General features: G+C 34.3%; 3 protein-coding genes and 1 long non-coding RNA gene across 6 annotated transcripts in view; 2 read left to right on the top strand and 2 right to left on the bottom strand.

Moving 5' to 3' along the window:
- Positions 1-6,165, top strand: part of LOC125057245 — a 30,295-nt gene extending 24,130 nt beyond the window's left edge. For both annotated transcript variants that reach the window (XM_047660820.1, XM_047660819.1), the window contains 4 exons: positions 801-911; positions 1,326-1,452; positions 2,891-3,126; positions 3,830-6,165. In XM_047660820.1, coding sequence (XP_047516776.1) covers positions 801-911; positions 1,326-1,452; positions 2,891-3,126; positions 3,830-4,762 — 1,407 coding nt within the window. In that variant the 3' untranslated portion in view covers positions 4,763-6,165. The remainder of the gene's footprint in view (positions 1-800; positions 912-1,325; positions 1,453-2,890; positions 3,127-3,829) is intronic.
- An 82-nt stretch (positions 6,166-6,247) lies between these two features.
- LOC125057248 lies at positions 6,248-8,075 on the bottom strand. The gene is made up of 2 exons (XM_047660825.1): positions 7,786-8,075; positions 6,248-6,919 (listed from the first exon to the last, which is right to left on the bottom strand). Exons 1-2 carry the CDS (start codon positions 7,967-7,969, stop codon positions 6,426-6,428), a joined length of 678 nt encoding a protein of 225 aa, XP_047516781.1. The 5' UTR covers positions 7,970-8,075; the 3' UTR covers positions 6,248-6,425.
- A 1,544-nt stretch (positions 8,076-9,619) lies between these two features.
- On the top strand, positions 9,620-18,891 carry LOC125057247 (protein THEM6-like). Of its 2 annotated transcripts, none has more exons than XM_047660824.1 (5): positions 9,620-9,837; positions 13,923-14,093; positions 15,728-15,942; positions 17,078-17,266; positions 18,130-18,891. In XM_047660824.1, exons 2-5 carry the CDS (start codon positions 13,928-13,930, stop codon positions 18,253-18,255), a joined length of 696 nt encoding a protein of 231 aa, XP_047516780.1. In that variant the 5' UTR covers positions 9,620-9,837; positions 13,923-13,927; the 3' UTR covers positions 18,256-18,891. The 2 variants fall into 2 exon arrangements, with proteins under 2 accessions (XP_047516780.1, XP_047516779.1); XM_047660823.1 differs by having other exon boundaries at positions 9,621-9,837; positions 13,926-14,093.
- LOC125057249 lies at positions 11,801-12,838 on the bottom strand. Its single transcript, XR_007118186.1, has 2 exons — positions 12,497-12,838; positions 11,801-12,054 (listed from the first exon to the last, which is right to left on the bottom strand). It is a non-coding gene; the product is annotated as an uncharacterized LOC125057249 (long non-coding RNA).
- Positions 18,892-19,013: the final 122 nt, after the last annotated feature.

The raw sequence follows: 19,013 nt of genomic DNA, 5'->3' as shown, positions 1-19,013 counted from the left end.
CCACTTAATATGGTATAACTACGCAGAATAAACCCATTTTGTAAGTTGTTGGTGTTGCCTTTCATCATTGTCTTTGTCTTTTACTTTTCTATACGTTGACTTTTGTTAGGACAATATACTTGCTTCCTTTCAATTATCTCGTTCATTAGTTAGTCGAAATTAATTTTGCATGGACTACGTTCGTCGAGTACCATTTTTGAACCCGCATGTCATTCTTCATGAGATCTTCATTACTTTGAATGGCAATTTGTTAATTTACAGTCTTGATAGGTGTTAAATTCGTGTCATAAAAGCTTATAAATGTCTATTAAAATAGAGCTTAAATATAAATTAATATAAAGTTTAGCGCTTTAAAAGTTATGTAGTCTATGTAAGTGTAATTAGAAGTGATAATAAGTTAACTTTTTGTTAATCTATAAAGGAAATTTGTATTTGTCACCGTAAAATTGTAAAAACCGTTAGATTGTAATCTATCTCGCGAGATTGTAAACTGTCGAAAGATTGTGATCCTCAACGAGCTGCTTACAAATTAACGTATTATTATTCGGTAGTTATATGAAATTGTTGGGAAGTAAAATTAATCTATAATTGGCCAAAGAAGTTTGAATGATAACTAAGTTAGTGTAGTACAATCTACCGAATAATAATACGTTAAATTGTAAGCAGTACGCTGAGGTTCACAATCTTTCGACAGTTTATAATCTCGCGAGATAGATTACAATCTAACGGTGTTTACAATTTTACGTTAACATATTTAAATAATGTAATACACAGCTTTCTATAATAACTTGGTTATATAGGTTGTACACAGAAAAGATGGAACAACTCAACGTCACCATAGGCTCTCCCACGTGTCATCGGCTGCCCTGAGACACAGATATGCAATACTGGAGCATGAATTGCGATTGCAGGTATGAAAACCCATATAGACATCGGATGCACTATCAAAATGCCAAAATATGCATGCAAATATGCACTAAAAAAGGGCGAAATATGCATAAAATATGCACAATAAAGATGCAATTAGAATAAATAAAACTAATAATTTATTACATAGAATTAATTAATAAACTTATTCATATAACGCGTCAATTTTCTTTATCCCTTCAAAACCGGGGTTTTTATACAAAACTGCATTTAATTGTGCACGAACTTTTTGCGATAGTGAACTCGGAGAGGCGTTACTCAGTTCAATAATTTTTTCTATTGTTTCCAAGGACCATAAGCATACTTTCAGTCATTTTCCCGCTATTTATGACGATAACAATAACAATATTTATTACGGTGAAAGATTTATGTTATTAATTATGAATAAATTGTTATAGAAATCCCTCTCTGAAGAATGTGAGGATTTGGGCGTGGATTCTCCTTCAGCCTCGGAGTTGTTCCCTGAAGCTGAGCTGTTATTTTCTTCCTCACCAGCTCACGAAGCGCCGCACCATTCACATACACGTAAGTGGATTATAATTCGTAAAAATTTATTGTATATTAATTCCACCGTGTGTTAAGAAATAATAAAAATTAATTATCTTAGTTACTGCAATAAATTTTGGATAACTGAAAAGTTTTACTTTGGCTTGGGTTAAAAATTGATGCTGTCGTCAATTCTAACATAAAGCCATTGATGAATACAAGTCTTACTAGCGGTCACTGCTAAGAATTAATATATTATTAAGTACCATAAACGATTGTACCGGAAATCGAACCCAGGACCTTTAGCTAACGCACCATATGTGTTAACCAGTTATCCACAAAGGCTGTTAGAACATACAGTGTAAACTCCATGTATCGTCCCTTGATTTAACGACGAACTCAATCGGCTTTGGTTGGTTTAGCTTGTCTTCCATACAATGATACACTCTACGTAGCATTACACCCACTCTCAATAACGACAACAATTGAGTAATAAAGTACTTTTTAAGTCGCTAAAATTAGTAAAAACTGCGGAGCTGTGTACGTTCTTTTGTCGCTTTATTATCCTAGCCCGGAAAAATGGATGCCGACTGACGGCATCATGCATACGAACTTCCTAAGAAATTCGTTATTTTGTTTACTAATTGGGATTGCTTGCACGTGTAGACTGTTGTTGACCATGACTAATAGTTATGCCCGCCTTCCACTCCGAGCGGAACGGACCCATTACGGACTCCCCTATACTCGTAACGATGATTTTCATATATGTGCTTCCACCAAAGCGGAGACGAGCGAAGCGTAGAGAGCGAGTTGAAAGAGTCACATATTATGAGGTTAGCGAGTTGACCGAGTTTCCCACGGAAATGAAAATGTATGAAAATCATCGTTACTAGTATAGCGGAGTCCGTAATGGGTCCGTTCCGCTTGCAGTTGAAGGCGAGAATAAGAGTCATGGATTACCTATACGTTATCTATCTGGTCACGTCAGACTACAATAACAGACTATACGCAATAGCATTCAAATAAGATTCTTTTTTATGTACACAACTACTAACAATAGTCTGAAATAATCTTTTTCTAATTCTGATTTTTCTTTTCTCCATTTAACTATAACTCTGTATAACGTCATTAAATGCACAGCCCCTTCAGTGTCGTTATATAGAGTTTATCTTATATATAAAATTCTCGTGTCACAATGTTACCATACTCCTCCGAAACGGCTGGACCGATTTTTAACAAATTTTATATGCATATTCAGTAGGTCTGAGAATCGGCTACTACCGATTTTTCATACCCCTAAGTGATAAGGGTGTGTCCACCCCAAAATATATAATTTTATTTTTTGAAAATATATATAGTTATTTTTATTGAGCTAAAAAAATGTTTCCTAGAAATAATATACATGGCAAAACGACGTTTGCCGGGTCAGCTAGTATTGTATATAATTACTTAAACAATTATTTGCCGTAATTTACAGCTCAACCATTAATAAACCAAGTTACGATACCGCAACCAGACATCGATGACCAAATTGCCACAGACCAGCTGATTAGTCAAAACGACGTACCCGATGAAGAGGATCTCAACATGGCGCTGGGTCTGGACAATATTGTCACCGTGAGTGCAGACGGTACAATAACTTTGGACCCCCAAGAGTTCGCCAGATCGCATCCAAACACAACATTCCATAAGGAACCTACAGATGAATCCGAGGTATGAATATGAATGAATGTATGGAATGTAATAATAAAAAGTTCAAGTAAATTTTGATAGTGCGTGACTTTTTTCGTCATTTTTCTACGAATTTATTTATAATTGTATGTCGCAGCAAATATGTTTAAATGCTTTATATGTGCATAGGGGCCTAGTCTATTTATTCTGAATTTATTCAAAGTGTAAACAAATCTTAGCGTGAAGAAATATCCTGATTGTATCATATTATCAATTTTATATTAAGGATCTAGAATACTTTATATATCTAATATGTATATTAATAAAAAGAAAATGTTTTAAATAATAAAATTCCAGATTCAAAATAAAATGCCAGTTTGACAAGATTTTTACAAAGAGCTTTCATGAAAATTTAAACGTTTTCTTATATTGTTTAGTATTTTGATTCGTATTTATGTATCATAAGGGTTTGCATACAGCATCTAGTAGTAGATACTATCTACCTAAATCATAATACTGTTCGGATTTAATTACTATGTTGAAGTCTTTTCATTATTATAACATCGTAAGTTATATAAATTGCAGTAAATCTGCTTACGTAATACTTGAACGGTCCCTAAATGGTTACTATTTTTTAATTTAAAATGATTTGAACTATAAAAAAATAAATAAACACAGTATTTTTTGTGACAGCAAATATACGACCGACGTTCTCTAAAACTAATTTATATTTGTGTATTTTCAGCTACAACCGTTTACGATAGCCAACGTCAAAGGCCGGCACATGACATCAACAATATTCCACGCTTCCCGGGCTCCGGCCACAGTTCTAGTGACTGCACCACAAACTACAGTTATCTCTCAAGCGGCGCCCGACGGTGGAATTCACAACAACCTTAAATATTCTGACACGCCCTCTAATAGCCAACAGGGCAGCATACCATCCGTGCTCGTCAAAGACAACGGCGTCTCGAAGTTCGACTCCATGTTAAACAGAGAACTACACCTCTCTAACACCGCATCTACTATAATACACTCCGGCGCCACCCAGGTCATACGCCGAGTCTGCTATGACGACGATAAACACGATCCCAGGTTCTTACAATCACACGCATTGATAGGTGAAGACGCCAAAATGGCGGAAGACTCTCGAGACGCAACTTTAGAATCTATGGCGGACGTTGACGACGATCGATCATCTCCTGAACGAAACGAAATGTTTTGGGAGTCAAATTCAACATCGGAACGCTCAGAGGGACGACGGCCTTTGGACTTTAGCAGTGACAGCGATAAATGCTGTAAAAGTCCCTTCGAGGAGACAAATTCGACGGACTCCAGCGGCATTGGCACTCATATAATGAGGCTCGACTCCGTTATAAAGGATGCAAGGGGCATAGAGCGCAGTGGCAGCGCCGACGGCTCTTCTGCGGATGACACTCACCCGCCACTTCGGACCTACCCTCCCAAACGTTACCATCCTCCGGAGGCTGAAGAGGAGAGGAGTACATCGGGAAAGACCCGCGCCGGAGAGAGATCCCCGGACAGTATGGAATCCAGACGGCGGGCGTCCAATAGGGGTGTGGTCAAACGCGGCTGCCATTGCTGTAACGGCTCTCCGGCGCCTTCCAAACCCAAAAAATCGCGGCCAAGGAAACCGAACACGGAATTTACGACTTAACTTGCTATGCGAGCGATAATCCGCGAAGGTTTACCACTAGGGTTATTTGCCATTTTATTAACCCTAGTGGTGAACCTAATATTAGTTTAACGGTCTAGACTTATTAAACACCTTTAGGCGTTCTGACGCCAGACTGAATGCGATCTCCGCCGAGGTTAATATAAGTGTAAATGATAGGTATTGTTAAAATTGTTTTGTATATAACAATAAAAGTGGTACTACACTTGATCTATGCTGTGTGATTTATTTTGTTACGTTAATTAGTTTAGACGGTTACGTGTTTGGGTCACCTGTCAGTTCAAACATTTCTTTATTTCGAGTTAAAAGTGTCTGATTCTTTGGTTCGTGTAAATTATACATAGTACTGCTATAGCTGTATAAAGATTTATTTGATAAGATTATTTCATTTAGTAAGCTTTTCCATTAGTATTAATAACCATACTCAATACGTGTATTTAAAGGTCTTTAGGTGTCTAGATGTACCGAATAGCCCTTCTTAATGCTAGACTGATGTAGCTTACGGCAATCGGATATAATTTTTACTAGTTTAAATCGGTTACTTCCAAATCAGCACAAATTTGTTTCTTCGGTGCCAATTCTGGCTTAATCCAAGCGTTCTTGAAGGGTGTTTACTGTATATTTAAAATTGTGGTAGAATATTAGCATGAAGTATCTGTATGTAAATAAAACGTCACTGGAATTTACGGGGACGCTCTAGTCACTAAACAGTTAAATATATTTCTCTATGAGCAGCGGTCTTCGGTACTTCCGAATTTCGGCTTTAAGCCATATAACTTCAGTATTTAACCGCGTGTATATAACGATATAATGTTGGAGACATTTTCTGAAGTTTCGTGTATTCTGTATATAAAATTTAATACTTAGTGAAATTAGCGATATGGACGCATCGGTCCAATAGTAAATTGTAATTCAAATGTTTCTGTGTACTCGGTCGAGTTGGAATATTCATAGTTCGTTATTTCGAGTAGATTTAAGATAGAATATTACGCGCCTCTAAGTGTTAGCTCGATGACATCTCGTAAGGTTCGGCGCCGGAGGTGCTTTCCAGTGTTTATTATTTTTTATGACTTTTGGATACAATTTATTTCCTTAAAAAAATATTCTGACGTACTTCTTGAAGGGTTTGAATTTTTTATATCCCGTAGCGTTGTTATTGTTTAATATTGTAGGTTAGAACCTTCGATATTCCTCCAATATAGTATTGCGGAAGAGTTTTTTGTTATATTTTTCACTTGGAAGTTTTATTAGCTGTAAAGGACTTACCGTATTTTAAGAAGTTGTCTTTATTTTATAATTCACTGGAAATGTGTTTTGTGATTATGTAAATGTACTTTAAAAAGTGCTACAGAAAATGATCATTAAAACTTATCTATTAAAGATTAGCTTTTGTTTTTTTTTTTATTATTATATGCCTTCCATATATCATCCTGACCTACGGAGTTTTAATTCAAATGAAGCAAATGGTAACATAACATATCATATTAGCTTAATTAACTTAAAATGTGTTTATACAATTTTCACTATGTTCGTACACGTTCTCGCATTTTAAATTACCAAGATCTTATCTGACCTTCTGGTAAGATTTTAAATTTGCTTACTGGGTTTCGTAATATCGAATTATTTTCTCTCACAGCATTTTACTTCATTCAATTTTTGTACTCCAATGTCTTTTATCTCTTATTTTCTTCATGACTCCTAATACTTCCATTCTGAATTCCAGCCTTTCATCTTCATTATATTTTACTACTGAAGGTAGGAGTGACGCAAAGAAAGCCTCGTCTTCATTCATTACTCTAGCATCGCTTGTATCTACCAATACACTTTGCTCAATTTCATTGTCACTTTGAGATTGTTCTAACATAACTTCTGAATTCTGATTCTGTTCATAATCGCTCTCAGACGTAACAGGCTCCGTTCTTCTCGATCGTTTTCTAGAACCGTCTTTTTTAGGCGTGTTATCATGGTTTATAAAGAACACGGGTTCGCCGTTGGTGTCGAATTCCTCTGCTTGAGACTTTAAAAGAAAGGTTAGATGGTCGTAGTAAACGTATTTCCTTTTTGGTGCACCCATGCGAGTTCTAAGCGATTTAACGAAAGTATCGCGTATGTTCGTCCATTTACATATAATTTTCTCTCCTGAAAAGAAAAATCTCGTTATTGTGAAGAATAAAATGCAAAAAATAATAATTAAACATTGAGTTTTTTAGTTTGTTATTCTTACAATGGGTGATGATAAAAACATTCATGTGAATAATTTTACGTAAAATATATTAATTGGTAACGCTTCCGCCTTAATTTGAATATCGAAAATCAAGATATATATAACTCTTAAGTGTTATCATATCATGCATAATATTTTCGTTTAAAGTAAATTAAAAAATCATTTAATCATATAGGTAACATAATGTACACTTATGACTTGTCAGTAAAGAAATACATATTAATGCTTCTAATTTTACATTCACTGCCAGTTCTCAAATCGAGGGCGTAGAACGGAAGAGAAGAACTGGCAATAAACTCTCCGCCACTTTTTTTAATCGCCATTTTTTTTTACACAACGTTTGTAAGCTGCAACCATTACACCATTTTCCACATGACATAAATGGGAGCACGCACTTATATTCTCGTGGGAACAACAGGCAAACACATATTCGAAATAACTAACATCACCGCATGGCGCATACACGAATTATTCAAGTACGACCAGCCACCAGGCACAAGTAGCACCCGTTTACGAGTATGACGCATGGCTAGCCATAGCAACAAACTATCAACTATGTATCAAATTATCTACAGGTAATTAAAATAATTATTTTTATTTATAATTAAAATAACCATGTAAAATATTTTCAGACGTTTTTTTCACTTCTAAAGAAACTAGCTTATCCGTTATCGGTTAACCGTGAGTCGTGACGTCGTTCGTGGCTTATTCATGACGTGAATACATAATATAACCAAAGAAAATTACATAATTTTTTAGAATTAGTAATTAAAAAACTCACCGGTAATTCGTTTCTCCTCAGCACTTAAATCATTATAACCATCGTCTACTATTGTGAAAACTTCTTCCCAAGCGGTTCTCCGTTCTGTGCGATCTTTGTAAATCTCAACTGTTTTATCCCACAAGCAAGGTCGTTTATGAATTGCAGTAATTAGTTGAACAACATCGTATTTAAATACACGCATTTTAAATAAAACTTATTACAACGATACTATCGAGGGACGCGTTCGCACATTTCATAAAAACACGTCAATGCCACAAGTCGCGACGTAAACAAAATGTCGGTTCGTGTGACACTGTCCTTTTCTGTTAATGCGTGAATGAGAGAGATGCCTATAGCAAGTGAAGGTCAACGACTCGTGACGTATCATGAACCGTACCTCGTCCCGTCACCCTTTTGCGATCCGGATGCTTGACGTACCTGGCACTGTATTTCGTCGTGTATATGTCGCAGCAAACTAAATTAATTAGCCGTTCAATTAACAGCCTAGCCTTTTAACTAAACGGCGCCGTCTAACTAGCGGCCTGAAAGATATTCAGCCGTAGCGTTTGTTACAACATTTAATAAACTGGCTGGCTAATGCTAAGATATGATATACAAAAATATTTCTTTTAAAATTAATTTGCTGAAGCAAGTAACAATAATTTGTTAATTCTATTATACTTGTTGTTTTTCATGAAACATTGGGAAAAAAAATTGTGGTTTGCCGACGCCATATTGAGTTTGAAGAGTTTCGTTTCGAGTTTGAGAGTGGCAGAAAGTGGAATTAAATTTAAATTAACAGTCAACAGGATAGGCAAGTATTGAAACGTAATCGATCCATGTCATTTGCCTAGCTGTTTGATCAACTGGCTAAACATCTTTCAGGCCGCTAGTTAAATGGCGCCGTTTAGTTAAACAGCTAGGCTGTTAATTGAACAGCTAATTAAGCTAGCATTCGCTAAGTAAGTAACACAAAATATATATAATACCATATACTACTACTTTATGGTATCCAAAGTATATATTGTATGCTAAATTAATATGACAAATAAGATTTTCTCGGCGTCGAGGGCGCTAAACACATGAATTTCCAGTCCAAAATGTTGGTAATAAATCTAAAAACATTTCAGTAAACACATTTTTATGGTACTAAAAACACTATTAGAGACTTACAATAATTAATAACTTCATTTATTCACAAGTAAATTTTTTAGTGTGGTATAACCTGTTTATTTCACCAGATATTTCCCATGACTTAATTGGTATAAAACTTTATTCCCTTGGACATGCGGTGCGTCGACCGCGGAGAGATTGTATCGGGCAGTATTTTCTTTATGTTCTTTGGGCTAGTCTAGTCAGAAGCTAGAGGATAATAAAAAAAAAACAGTGGCGATAAAACTCTCTAGGTCTGTGCCTCAGATTTCTGTTACGTGATGTTGTTTTCTTAAAAGGCAAGTAGGCGATCACCTTCTGTGTCTGACACATGCCGCTGTCTTTGGGTCACCATCCGAGCGTGTATTCATTGTGTTAGAACGTGTGTGTTAGAACGCACGGTTGAGAGACACGCGCAAAGTGGCCCAGCATTGCACAATCCTCGAGTCTTCATTCTAACATCACACAAATAATTATGAGAATAATATATACATAGATCACGTGACTCGCTGATAGTAACAACCTGTGGGTAATAATCAATTTACTGGTTTTCTATTTTAATTAGTATTACACGTAGCGTTGAATGCTCTTTATAGAAATTTAATTTAAAATGGTATAATTATATTATTTATTTTTCTTGGTGCTCTATCTAAGGTTTAAGAATAACATGACTGCGTTGAAAGGATTTTAGCGTCATTCCATTATATTGACCCGTTGCGCGCGCACTTCTACAATATGTCAAAATAATTTCATTAAAATTCATTGACATAGCTTAAACAGCATTTAATAGAATTGTATAAAGAATAAAACCATCTAAATAATATTATCTGGATATAAGTTAAAACGATACTATTGTTTTAAAATAAATTTATCAACATTATGTTATAAGTGTGAAGTATTTTTTCCGGATTTTTTCAGGTAAGTTCATGTATAATTTAATTATTTTTAAATATATGATTTACTCGCTATATTTAAAATATATATTTTAATATCTACACTTCGTTCTGCAATTTGTATTATCACTGCCCACATAGGTATTTAATTAAATTTTATTTGCTAAGAATACTTATTTATTCTAATAATACATTTGGTACCTATTACATTTTAATATACTCATTAGTTATAACTGCGGTAAGTTATATAGATATTAATAATATTTCTTAGGGTTATACATAAGTCTATTTAATTGTATTTCTATTCTCATATGCTTTGATAGTACATCACGCGTGATACAAGAGCAAGTGCTAGGAACCTGTTTTAAATAATACTTAAAACAAATAATTTATCATAAAGCCTATAAATTTCCACAATTTAATATGTTTTCAGAAAAGTAAAGTTTATTTTGAGTATTTTAAATATAGCGTTTTTGTTTATGGGCCTATCTATAATGTATATACCTTTGAATACTTGATATTGAAAAAAACTGTTTTTTTGTTCTATCCAATGGGTCCCCGTAACAAGTCGGAAAATGCATATATTATCTATATAATGGTGTTCCTTTTACTCGATTAGGTACAAAACTTTTTAAATCATTGAAATCGGTAAATTGGTTGCGAAGATATTACACATTTTGTACAAGCCAACCGCGGCGCGGCCGAAATGCTCATGTGACGTCACGATTTCCCTACCGCCCTTGCGCTCGCTCTCCGCCATTCATTTATTAAAGTTCACTCGATCTGCGCGGGTCGTGTTGTGGTTTTGTGGTTTTTATGTGAAAATATGCCGCATTATAAGTACTGTATAGTACCGAAATGTACTAATACTTCAACTAGTACACCTGAAAAACTGTTTTTTTAATGTGCTAAGGGACCTGAAAGTGCGCAAAAAATGGTGTACTTTCATGAAAAGGCGTGACAGTACACCTTACATTACTCATGTGGTAAACAGTATCTTAGTACAACTTGTTTGTACGAATGTTAAAGAAAAATACAGGGTCGTACTAGGTATATTTCAATGAATAAATAAATGATAAAAAGTGTAAGTAGTGAAGTTTCTAATAACCCTTCCTCAGTAGTCTGGTAAAACCCAGGGTCGTAATGAGGCTCAACTAAATGAAATGTGCAGTTCCCGGGAATATTTCCCAATGCCGGAACAAAGGGGAACATTCCCGCTTTGGGGAATATGTATCTGTAGGTAATAAAACTGTAGCCAAAGTGAATTCTATACATTGAATATTTTTTTGAATAATCGAGTTATGAGAGCTCCATACACGCAATAGAAACCAAAAATATTGTTTTTGAATTTCTTGTCTGTCTGTTGAACGCTTTTCACGCAAAAATCGCTAGACGTATTTTACGCCTTTTATTTAAAACTCTTTGCGAATATTTTTACAATACGTTTAGTTTAGCCACCACTGCTCTTACTTCTGGTTCCAGAGGTTTTCCTCTTTCCATAGCGACTGTCTCCTGTATGGATGCCCCGAAAATCTGTTCAACTAAAACACCATCAGTCTTGCAGTTTCGTGAATTTTTAACGCCGTTACTCTGCAGTATCTTAGTTCCCTTCACAATGGTGAATCAGCTTGCGATAATGTTGCTTCTTCTGCTTTGCTACAGTCTTCTATAGTCAATAAAATGAGCTGCATCGTTTATATCTATACCCTCTTTTCTAAATTCACTAATTAATACATGTAATGACATTTTTTTAACGCGCTTTGTGCTACGCAATAGGCTGCCAGCTGGTTATGATATATAATATATATTATAGATTTTTCTTGTACTGTTTTTTTTTACAGCTTCTACAAATTGACTTTTGACATAACTGTCATCTTGATTTTTGGGTGTGCCTGATCCCATATCTTTAGTCTTTATAAATTTTAAAGTGGTGCCCACCGTAGCTAATTTAGGCTTAGTCCAATAACATTTTTTTCGGTTGGTGATGGTTCCTCGCTTCGTTTGTAAAGCCACATAAGAAAATGCTATACCGTGCTTACAACCTCCCAGTTGAGCAGCACAATCATGACACTCAATGTTTAGTATTATTTCTTGTGTTTCATCACAAGTAAATGTGCAGCAATAAGCTTTACCCTTTATTTTATGTTCTGGTGTAATTTTTGCTTTGACTGTGCATATATCTCCTGTTTTTTGCACTTGAACAAATCCCACAGCTTCATCACCATATGATTCACGCCCTGACCTGAAAAAAAATATCGTAAGCGTTTAGAATACGTATACATTAGCGATATCATTAGGATTACTTGTTCAAACAATCTAAGGTAAACGAATAAAGTATACCTACCGATTACTTTGTTTCTTATAGTCATTTGCACTGACAAAACTAGACGACAACAATACGCAAGTCAATGAGATTGAAATGAAATTAATCATTTCGTCGGGCACTTTTCTTACTTACCTACCAGCAATGTGCTGTCAGTTGCCTACTAACAATACTAGGAACTAACTCCCAATAAGATTTCCGACTGGCAATGCACCCAGAAACATTGAGAAGAATATTCCCGGTAACATGTTCATATCCATAAACCTTACTGGAAATTTTCCCGGGCCTGAATACGACCCTGTATTCCTGACCTACTTATTATCCTGTTGTTTTGATAAGGTTGATAATGAGATTTGCTAACCTCTGAAGTTTCCAACCACGAATTACAGCGCTTGTGTAGTTTAAATGATTACTAAGATAATCAAATACCATTTAGGTAGATTATCGGATTGCGCTTGCTCAAAACCGATATCTACCTTATTTCTACCACTGATTTGTTATATTATAATAAAACCTTCTAATATTAAACAAATCAAATCACTTATTAATCGATTGGGTATAAACTGGCGACGTTACGCTCCGTGTTGGACGAGTATCGCGAACAGAATAAACAGCGCGGGGCGCGCTGTGGTTCGGCGGCAAGCGTTGAGATATTGTGACGTCATCGCTTGCATTCGCGCGGTCAGTAAAACTTGTTCGGTATTTTGCCCATAACTTTGTCAGTTTTGGTCGTAGAACAAAATTTTTTGCACCTTATGTTTTAGTTTCTCAAGGACTATAAAACTGCATTTATAACATAAAACCATTACGGGTCCCCATTAGGCTATGACATATAAGGCACAACTAGTGATAATAAGCAACATTTATTGTCTTCCGCGCGTCCTTCGATGCTATATATGTACGAAAATTGTACATAAACTAATAAAATTGAGAAAATTACCTATCAAATGTTTAAAACAGTATTTTGTTTGTATTATAGAACTAAAGGCCGATTTACATTATCTTAGTGTTTAGGAGAGTGCTTTAGTACAACTTGAAAGGCAAGTTCTTTAGCGTAGCGTTTACTAAAGCAAGTAGCGTTTACATGTTTCAACTAAAGTACTATCCTAAAGCACTCTCCTAAACACTAAGATAATGTAAATCGGCCTTAATAAGGAACTGAACCATTTTTCTAAGTTTTCGGTCAGATAGTTAATATTGTACCCGATAGGTGGCACTGTATATGTCAAGATGATTCTAGGGTAGTAAAGGGATTTACGCGTTTTATAACACTAGTAGACAAAACATTTTTATAATGAAGTTTTTATGTGTTTTAATTACAATGACCCTGACAAGCTTAACTTTTAAATATGCAAACTTCTGGTAAATAAAATATTCATATTAAATCGCCCATTATAATATACTAAATATATTCTAATCTTACAATCTTAAGTCTACCTAAAACAGTTTAATGACATAGGCCGGGCAAAGACTACCACGATAAGTGCTTGCGATTTTTCCTTGTTTAATATTGACGCGTGGAAGAGTACGCTAGTCAGTTCTAGTCTTTGGTTTTAACAACGGTTTCTATATTCAGATCTTACCATCACCACTATTCGCAAGATTGCATCATTAATACTTTGAATTCGTGAATTACGCGTTTATTAATATGTGTTAAGGTAATACATATAAAAATATGTTATATCACTCTTTATAACGGACTTGGTGACCGCTGAAGTCGTAATTGCCTATTTTTCTATAAAAAGGGCAGTTTTTTTTTTTAAATTGTAGTTCATACTTTGTTTTAGCAGTAATGTGGACAGTATGTGTGCCTGGGTGGAGCGCTATCCTTGTAGCAGGAACACTCCTGCTATATGGGACACTAGATATAGCCTACTTCGCAAGAATGATGTACACAGTCGTCAAGGCAAGGTATTTTAGGAAAAAAGCGTGTATTTTGGACACCACGGAAGTTGAATGTAAGTAGTTTAAAAATTATAAACCTCGTTGACATCGTTATTTTATTTAAGGACAAACATTATTTTGTTTCTTTGTATATTTGCTTTTAGTGAAAAAAATCCTTATAATAGACTACCAGACCTGGCCACGCGTTGCTGAGGCTAAGGTTTTTGTTATTTACATAGTAGTAAACTATTCAAGGTAGGAGAACACCAATCCACCATCCACCATGCTTTTTTGATCGTTATACCATTAAATGTTAGCTTATGTAAAACGTTGGTACTTTCAACACAGCACCATCTGTTAGTATTGTGACTGTCAAATAACAAACAAATAATTTGCGATAAAATAATATTGTAGGTATAAATTGAGATGAAACCTATCCTATCTCTTAAGTTAGATCTGCACACGGTGTGCAAATTTGATTGAAATCGGTTCAGTAGTTTAGGAGTACATAGCGGATAAACAACGTGACGCGTAATTTATATATATTAAGATATAAGGATTTTTTTTCATTAAAAGCAATGGTGTACTGTAAATATTTAAAGCTTGGTACACTGTTTCCATTCCCAAGAAAAATGAGTGAAATAAAACAGGCCTATGCATAGTATGTATGTGTATAAAAATTAATAATAATAAATTGTTATTCTGTTACATAAGTTTATTATTATTTAAAATACATACTTATACATATAAGTTTAATTATATTCTTAGATTTTGAACTTTATTGACATGTTACCTCACGCGTGATCTTTGAACACATTTGTAGGTAGGTTTTATTTATTCGTATGTATTAATAAATTTTTTATTAATCAGGTTTTGTTCACTTTGCGTTAAAAATTCACACATATTTTTAGTCACCTCCGAATATTTCGCCGTTAGTGTCATTGTAAAAAATGTTTGGAACTCTTAATTATTTTGTATTTGTCAGAGTTTCTTGTTTCCCAGCAAAACGATTAGTGATCCTGACAGATAAATAAATATAGTTTAAAAAAACTATAAAACACGCTTTTAAAGCACATCAAACTAAAAAGTGAAAAATAATTCCTAATTTAGGCTGAAAATGATAATGAACAAAAATACTGGTTTTATTGTGTAAAAGCGTGGGTTGCTCGATAGACGAAAAATATGGCACAGAGTTATTTTCCACTTTTTAGTCCTAGCAGCAATACGTGTTGTCTCAATTTAATCGTATTGCTTTGTGGACTTAAAAAAATTTCATTGTTTTTTCGAGATAAACCTATGAAATTATTATATTGTCGCTGATTCATTATAAGTGTACAAAGTTGATGAATTAAATCTGTCCGTTAAAAGTGGGTCAAAATCGAGTCCGAAGGAGTCGGTTACATACATACATACAGGTGAAGCTAATATAAAGTATGTAAAAAGACTTAGGTACCACCGGCAGTATGACAAACAATTCCATATTATAAACAACAAATATTTTGTAATAGATATATTATTAGTAATAAAGATGTTTTTTAAATCAAACTAGGCAATATTTTAATTTTTCCTTCAACAAAATTTAAAACTAACATTTTGTCGTCGTCGTTTACGGTTTCTTTATGTAAGCGTCTTGAAACCAACGGTCGCCGTACCTTCTTATAAAGGTTATTTTTTTTGCTTTTAATAAGTAAATATCATGCATTTCCAGGTTGGTGCCTCCTTAACGATATAGACACACTTCTATACCACATGAACAACGCGCGGTATCTTCGTGAATTAGACTTCGCTAGAGCTGATTTCTATGAACGTACGGGCTTGTACGCGAATATCAAAGCGGCTGGTGGCGCGGTCTTGCAAGGAGCGGCTACCATCAGATACAGGAGATATATCAAGCCATTTACCAGAGTTACTATAAAGTCCAGGGTAAGCTAGAACTTAAGAAATTGTAATAGTTGTTTCTGTGACCACACTTTTTTTTTTAAATGAAGAACAACAAAAACAATGTTCTACAGTGTATCCTGGCACATGTAGGCTCTTTTCACGTTTTTCTATCCTAGACAATTACACAGCCCTCCCTGTGGTTTCCAGATCATACCTGTTAACCCTTTTTTCTTTTCCAAACTTATATATGCCATTTTTACCAGCTACCATAGGTTGTTACTTTTCTTGTCTTCTTTGTCTTGTCATGTCAAAACAAACTAAAAAAAGAAATATAAAGGGTGCAAGGAGCACATAACCAAATGTTATAAAAACCAATCCTAATCTAAAATAATACAAAAAATCCAAATTACTATTAAAATACACCCTACACAATTATCTTGTCCCATACAATACGGTTTTCTCAGCTAATACAATTGAATAGAGAACTTCATACTTTAGAAATTATACTATGGACGTTTAACACTACTTGTATTTATTTTTGAATACATTTCAGGTATAAACGGAGTAAGCTCACTTAATCTATTTTCATTAAGTCCTTTGGTTGTTTAGTTTCATTTTTACGCACAATGCTGTGATAAATATAATATCTTCACTAATCACACCATTGTGCGTTGTCTGTATACACATTTATCTATAACATACTAGGCAAGAATTGAAGTCGAATTTTAAAGTAGTTATTGGGGCTTAACTGTTATTTAATGTACTATTAAGTTATTGTTCCCAATGCCATCAATCCGTAGCGTCACAATATTGGCGTCACGTGGTAACAAACTTAATATACAGGGTGGCCAAAAAGTCAACCGCAAATAGGGGATAGATGAGGTCATCAGCTGCAAAGATTGTTCTACGAGAGGTCTCTAAGCTCAACCCCTGCAGAGTTATAATTTATTTTGCGTTTTATAAGAAAATTTACTGCTGAAAATTGCTGTTGACCTCATCTATCCCCTATTTGCGTTTGATCCACGACTTTTTGACCACCCTGTATAAGTCGGGATCGCTATCATTATTAGGGGTTATCGAATAGGAGAAACTTTAAAAGGTTTATAGATAAATTCTTCATACATAAAAATTCCTTATGGTTTTGACTTAGCAATTCATACTTAGTGTTTATTTCCAGGCGGTGTTCTGGGATGAGAAGACTTTATTCATGGAGCATGAATTTATCGGTCCTGGTGGCTTCGTCCATGCTGTGGCTGTGTGTAGGCAACGGGTTATTGACACGTCAGCTGCGGCTATTGCAGAACTGCTCTTACAGTTGCATTGCGGTGGCACCTGCAAGTCTTACCCTCAAAAAATGCCTCCGGAAGTAAGTTTGAGATGTTTATATCAAAAACTATGTTAATGTCTATAATATGCTATATATTTATAATCCTTTATCAAAACACAATTTGTAAGTCATTGATTATTCTTTGCGCAATTAATAGCTTTTTAAATATAAAAATAAAAATAGTTAATATAAAAATAAATTTTTTCTTACATACAATCAGTTAAAAACAAACTTATGTCCGTTTGCCGTTCCCGACAAAGGCCTCTTCCAGGCCCTTTCATTCTGCCCTTACTCGCCCCACTCTTGACCAACCCTTGTAACCTGTTTTATTTCATCTTCCCATCTCTTGTACCGTCATTATTTTTTCCTTGTACAAATATTAACCAAAATACCACTACAATGAGTATACATTATCCCTTATCATATTACACCATCGTGTGGAATACAAAACACACTTTAACGGGAGTACAATTAACTACTTTTGCACTTCAGTGTGTAGTAATACAATACTTGTAAAAAGTTCTTTAACTCCTTTCATTATTTGATTAGCAAATAAAACTAAAAATGAGTATAAAATAACTGAACGCTATATTAGTTTTATTAATTTAATAATTAATATATTTATTCAATGTTTCAAATTACACTATGCAAAATTATTTGACTATTTTCATGATTTTTTACGTGTAGTAACATAAAGACAAGAATATTAAATGTAGAATCCAGATTTATTCTCTCAAAGATCTTGTATTGTTTTTTTTAAATATTATATTATATGCGAGCATTAGATCGAGATTAGTCATCAAAACCAATAAATCTTGTTAGATAAAAAATTTTAAAATGCAGTTTCCAATATTGGTTTATAGAAAAAGTATGTCCTAACCTACCATTGTTTTGTGTTTCAGTTGGAACTTTGGGTGCAAAGCAACGAGTTAAGTTCTGCAAAACTTAGATCACAAGCGGCACCTTTGCCGGCCATTGAACAGCCTGATCCTTTGGCATGTGGTGAAGTTGTTACAAATACCGAGTGAGACTTACTTCACTGCCCAAAGGATGTGTATCCATTACAGAGGAGTCAAAAAAAGAACGAGTGAATAAGATAGCGGGTGTCGGGCAAGGGCAGTGACTTAAACAATCATTTCACCAAGCGATGTCGTCGCTTACGGACGTCTTGTGTTTTTAGAATTATATTTATTTTGTGATTTAAGTTATTTATTTACTAGGTATATACATATATTAAATTAGGTTTTATACTGAAAGATATAACCAAAACAATATGTATGTGATATATAAGCACAGGTAATATAGTTTGTACATATTTAAGTTATTTTATGTTGGTAATAATAAATTCCTTAACTGAAATTGTTATATTTAAATAATTGGTGTTGTATAAAGTATCTTAGGATGACAAAATTATTATGGTTTTTGAAACCGCGAACATACCTGGCTGAGCTAGGTTAAAAACCATTTGTTTGTTAATCGTTCTAGTTTCTTGTTATATCTAAAAATTATAAATTGTGTGTGTTTCTATGTAAGACGTGAAATTACACATCGGCTATAAATTGTAACTGTTTATAAGTTCAACGTTCTCAATGTTGAAATAAATAGTTTTCAGAGAATTGTATAATCATGCATTTCTTTAAAATTAAATGATAAATTAAATACGGTTTAATGTATTTATTTTACTTTAAAAAGATTTGCCCTAAGGTCCACTAGAACTAGAAAGGCTAGAAATGGAATGACCTACCGTGAAAGAAATACATACTAAAAATTAAAATTTATTTACATC

The sequence above is a fragment of the Pieris napi genome, chromosome 16 (assembly GCF_905475465.1).
Source record: "Pieris napi chromosome 16, ilPieNapi1.2, whole genome shotgun sequence".
Taxonomy (NCBI): Eukaryota; Metazoa; Arthropoda; class Insecta; order Lepidoptera; family Pieridae; genus Pieris; species Pieris napi.
This window is presented reverse-complemented; position numbering and strand designations above follow the sequence as displayed.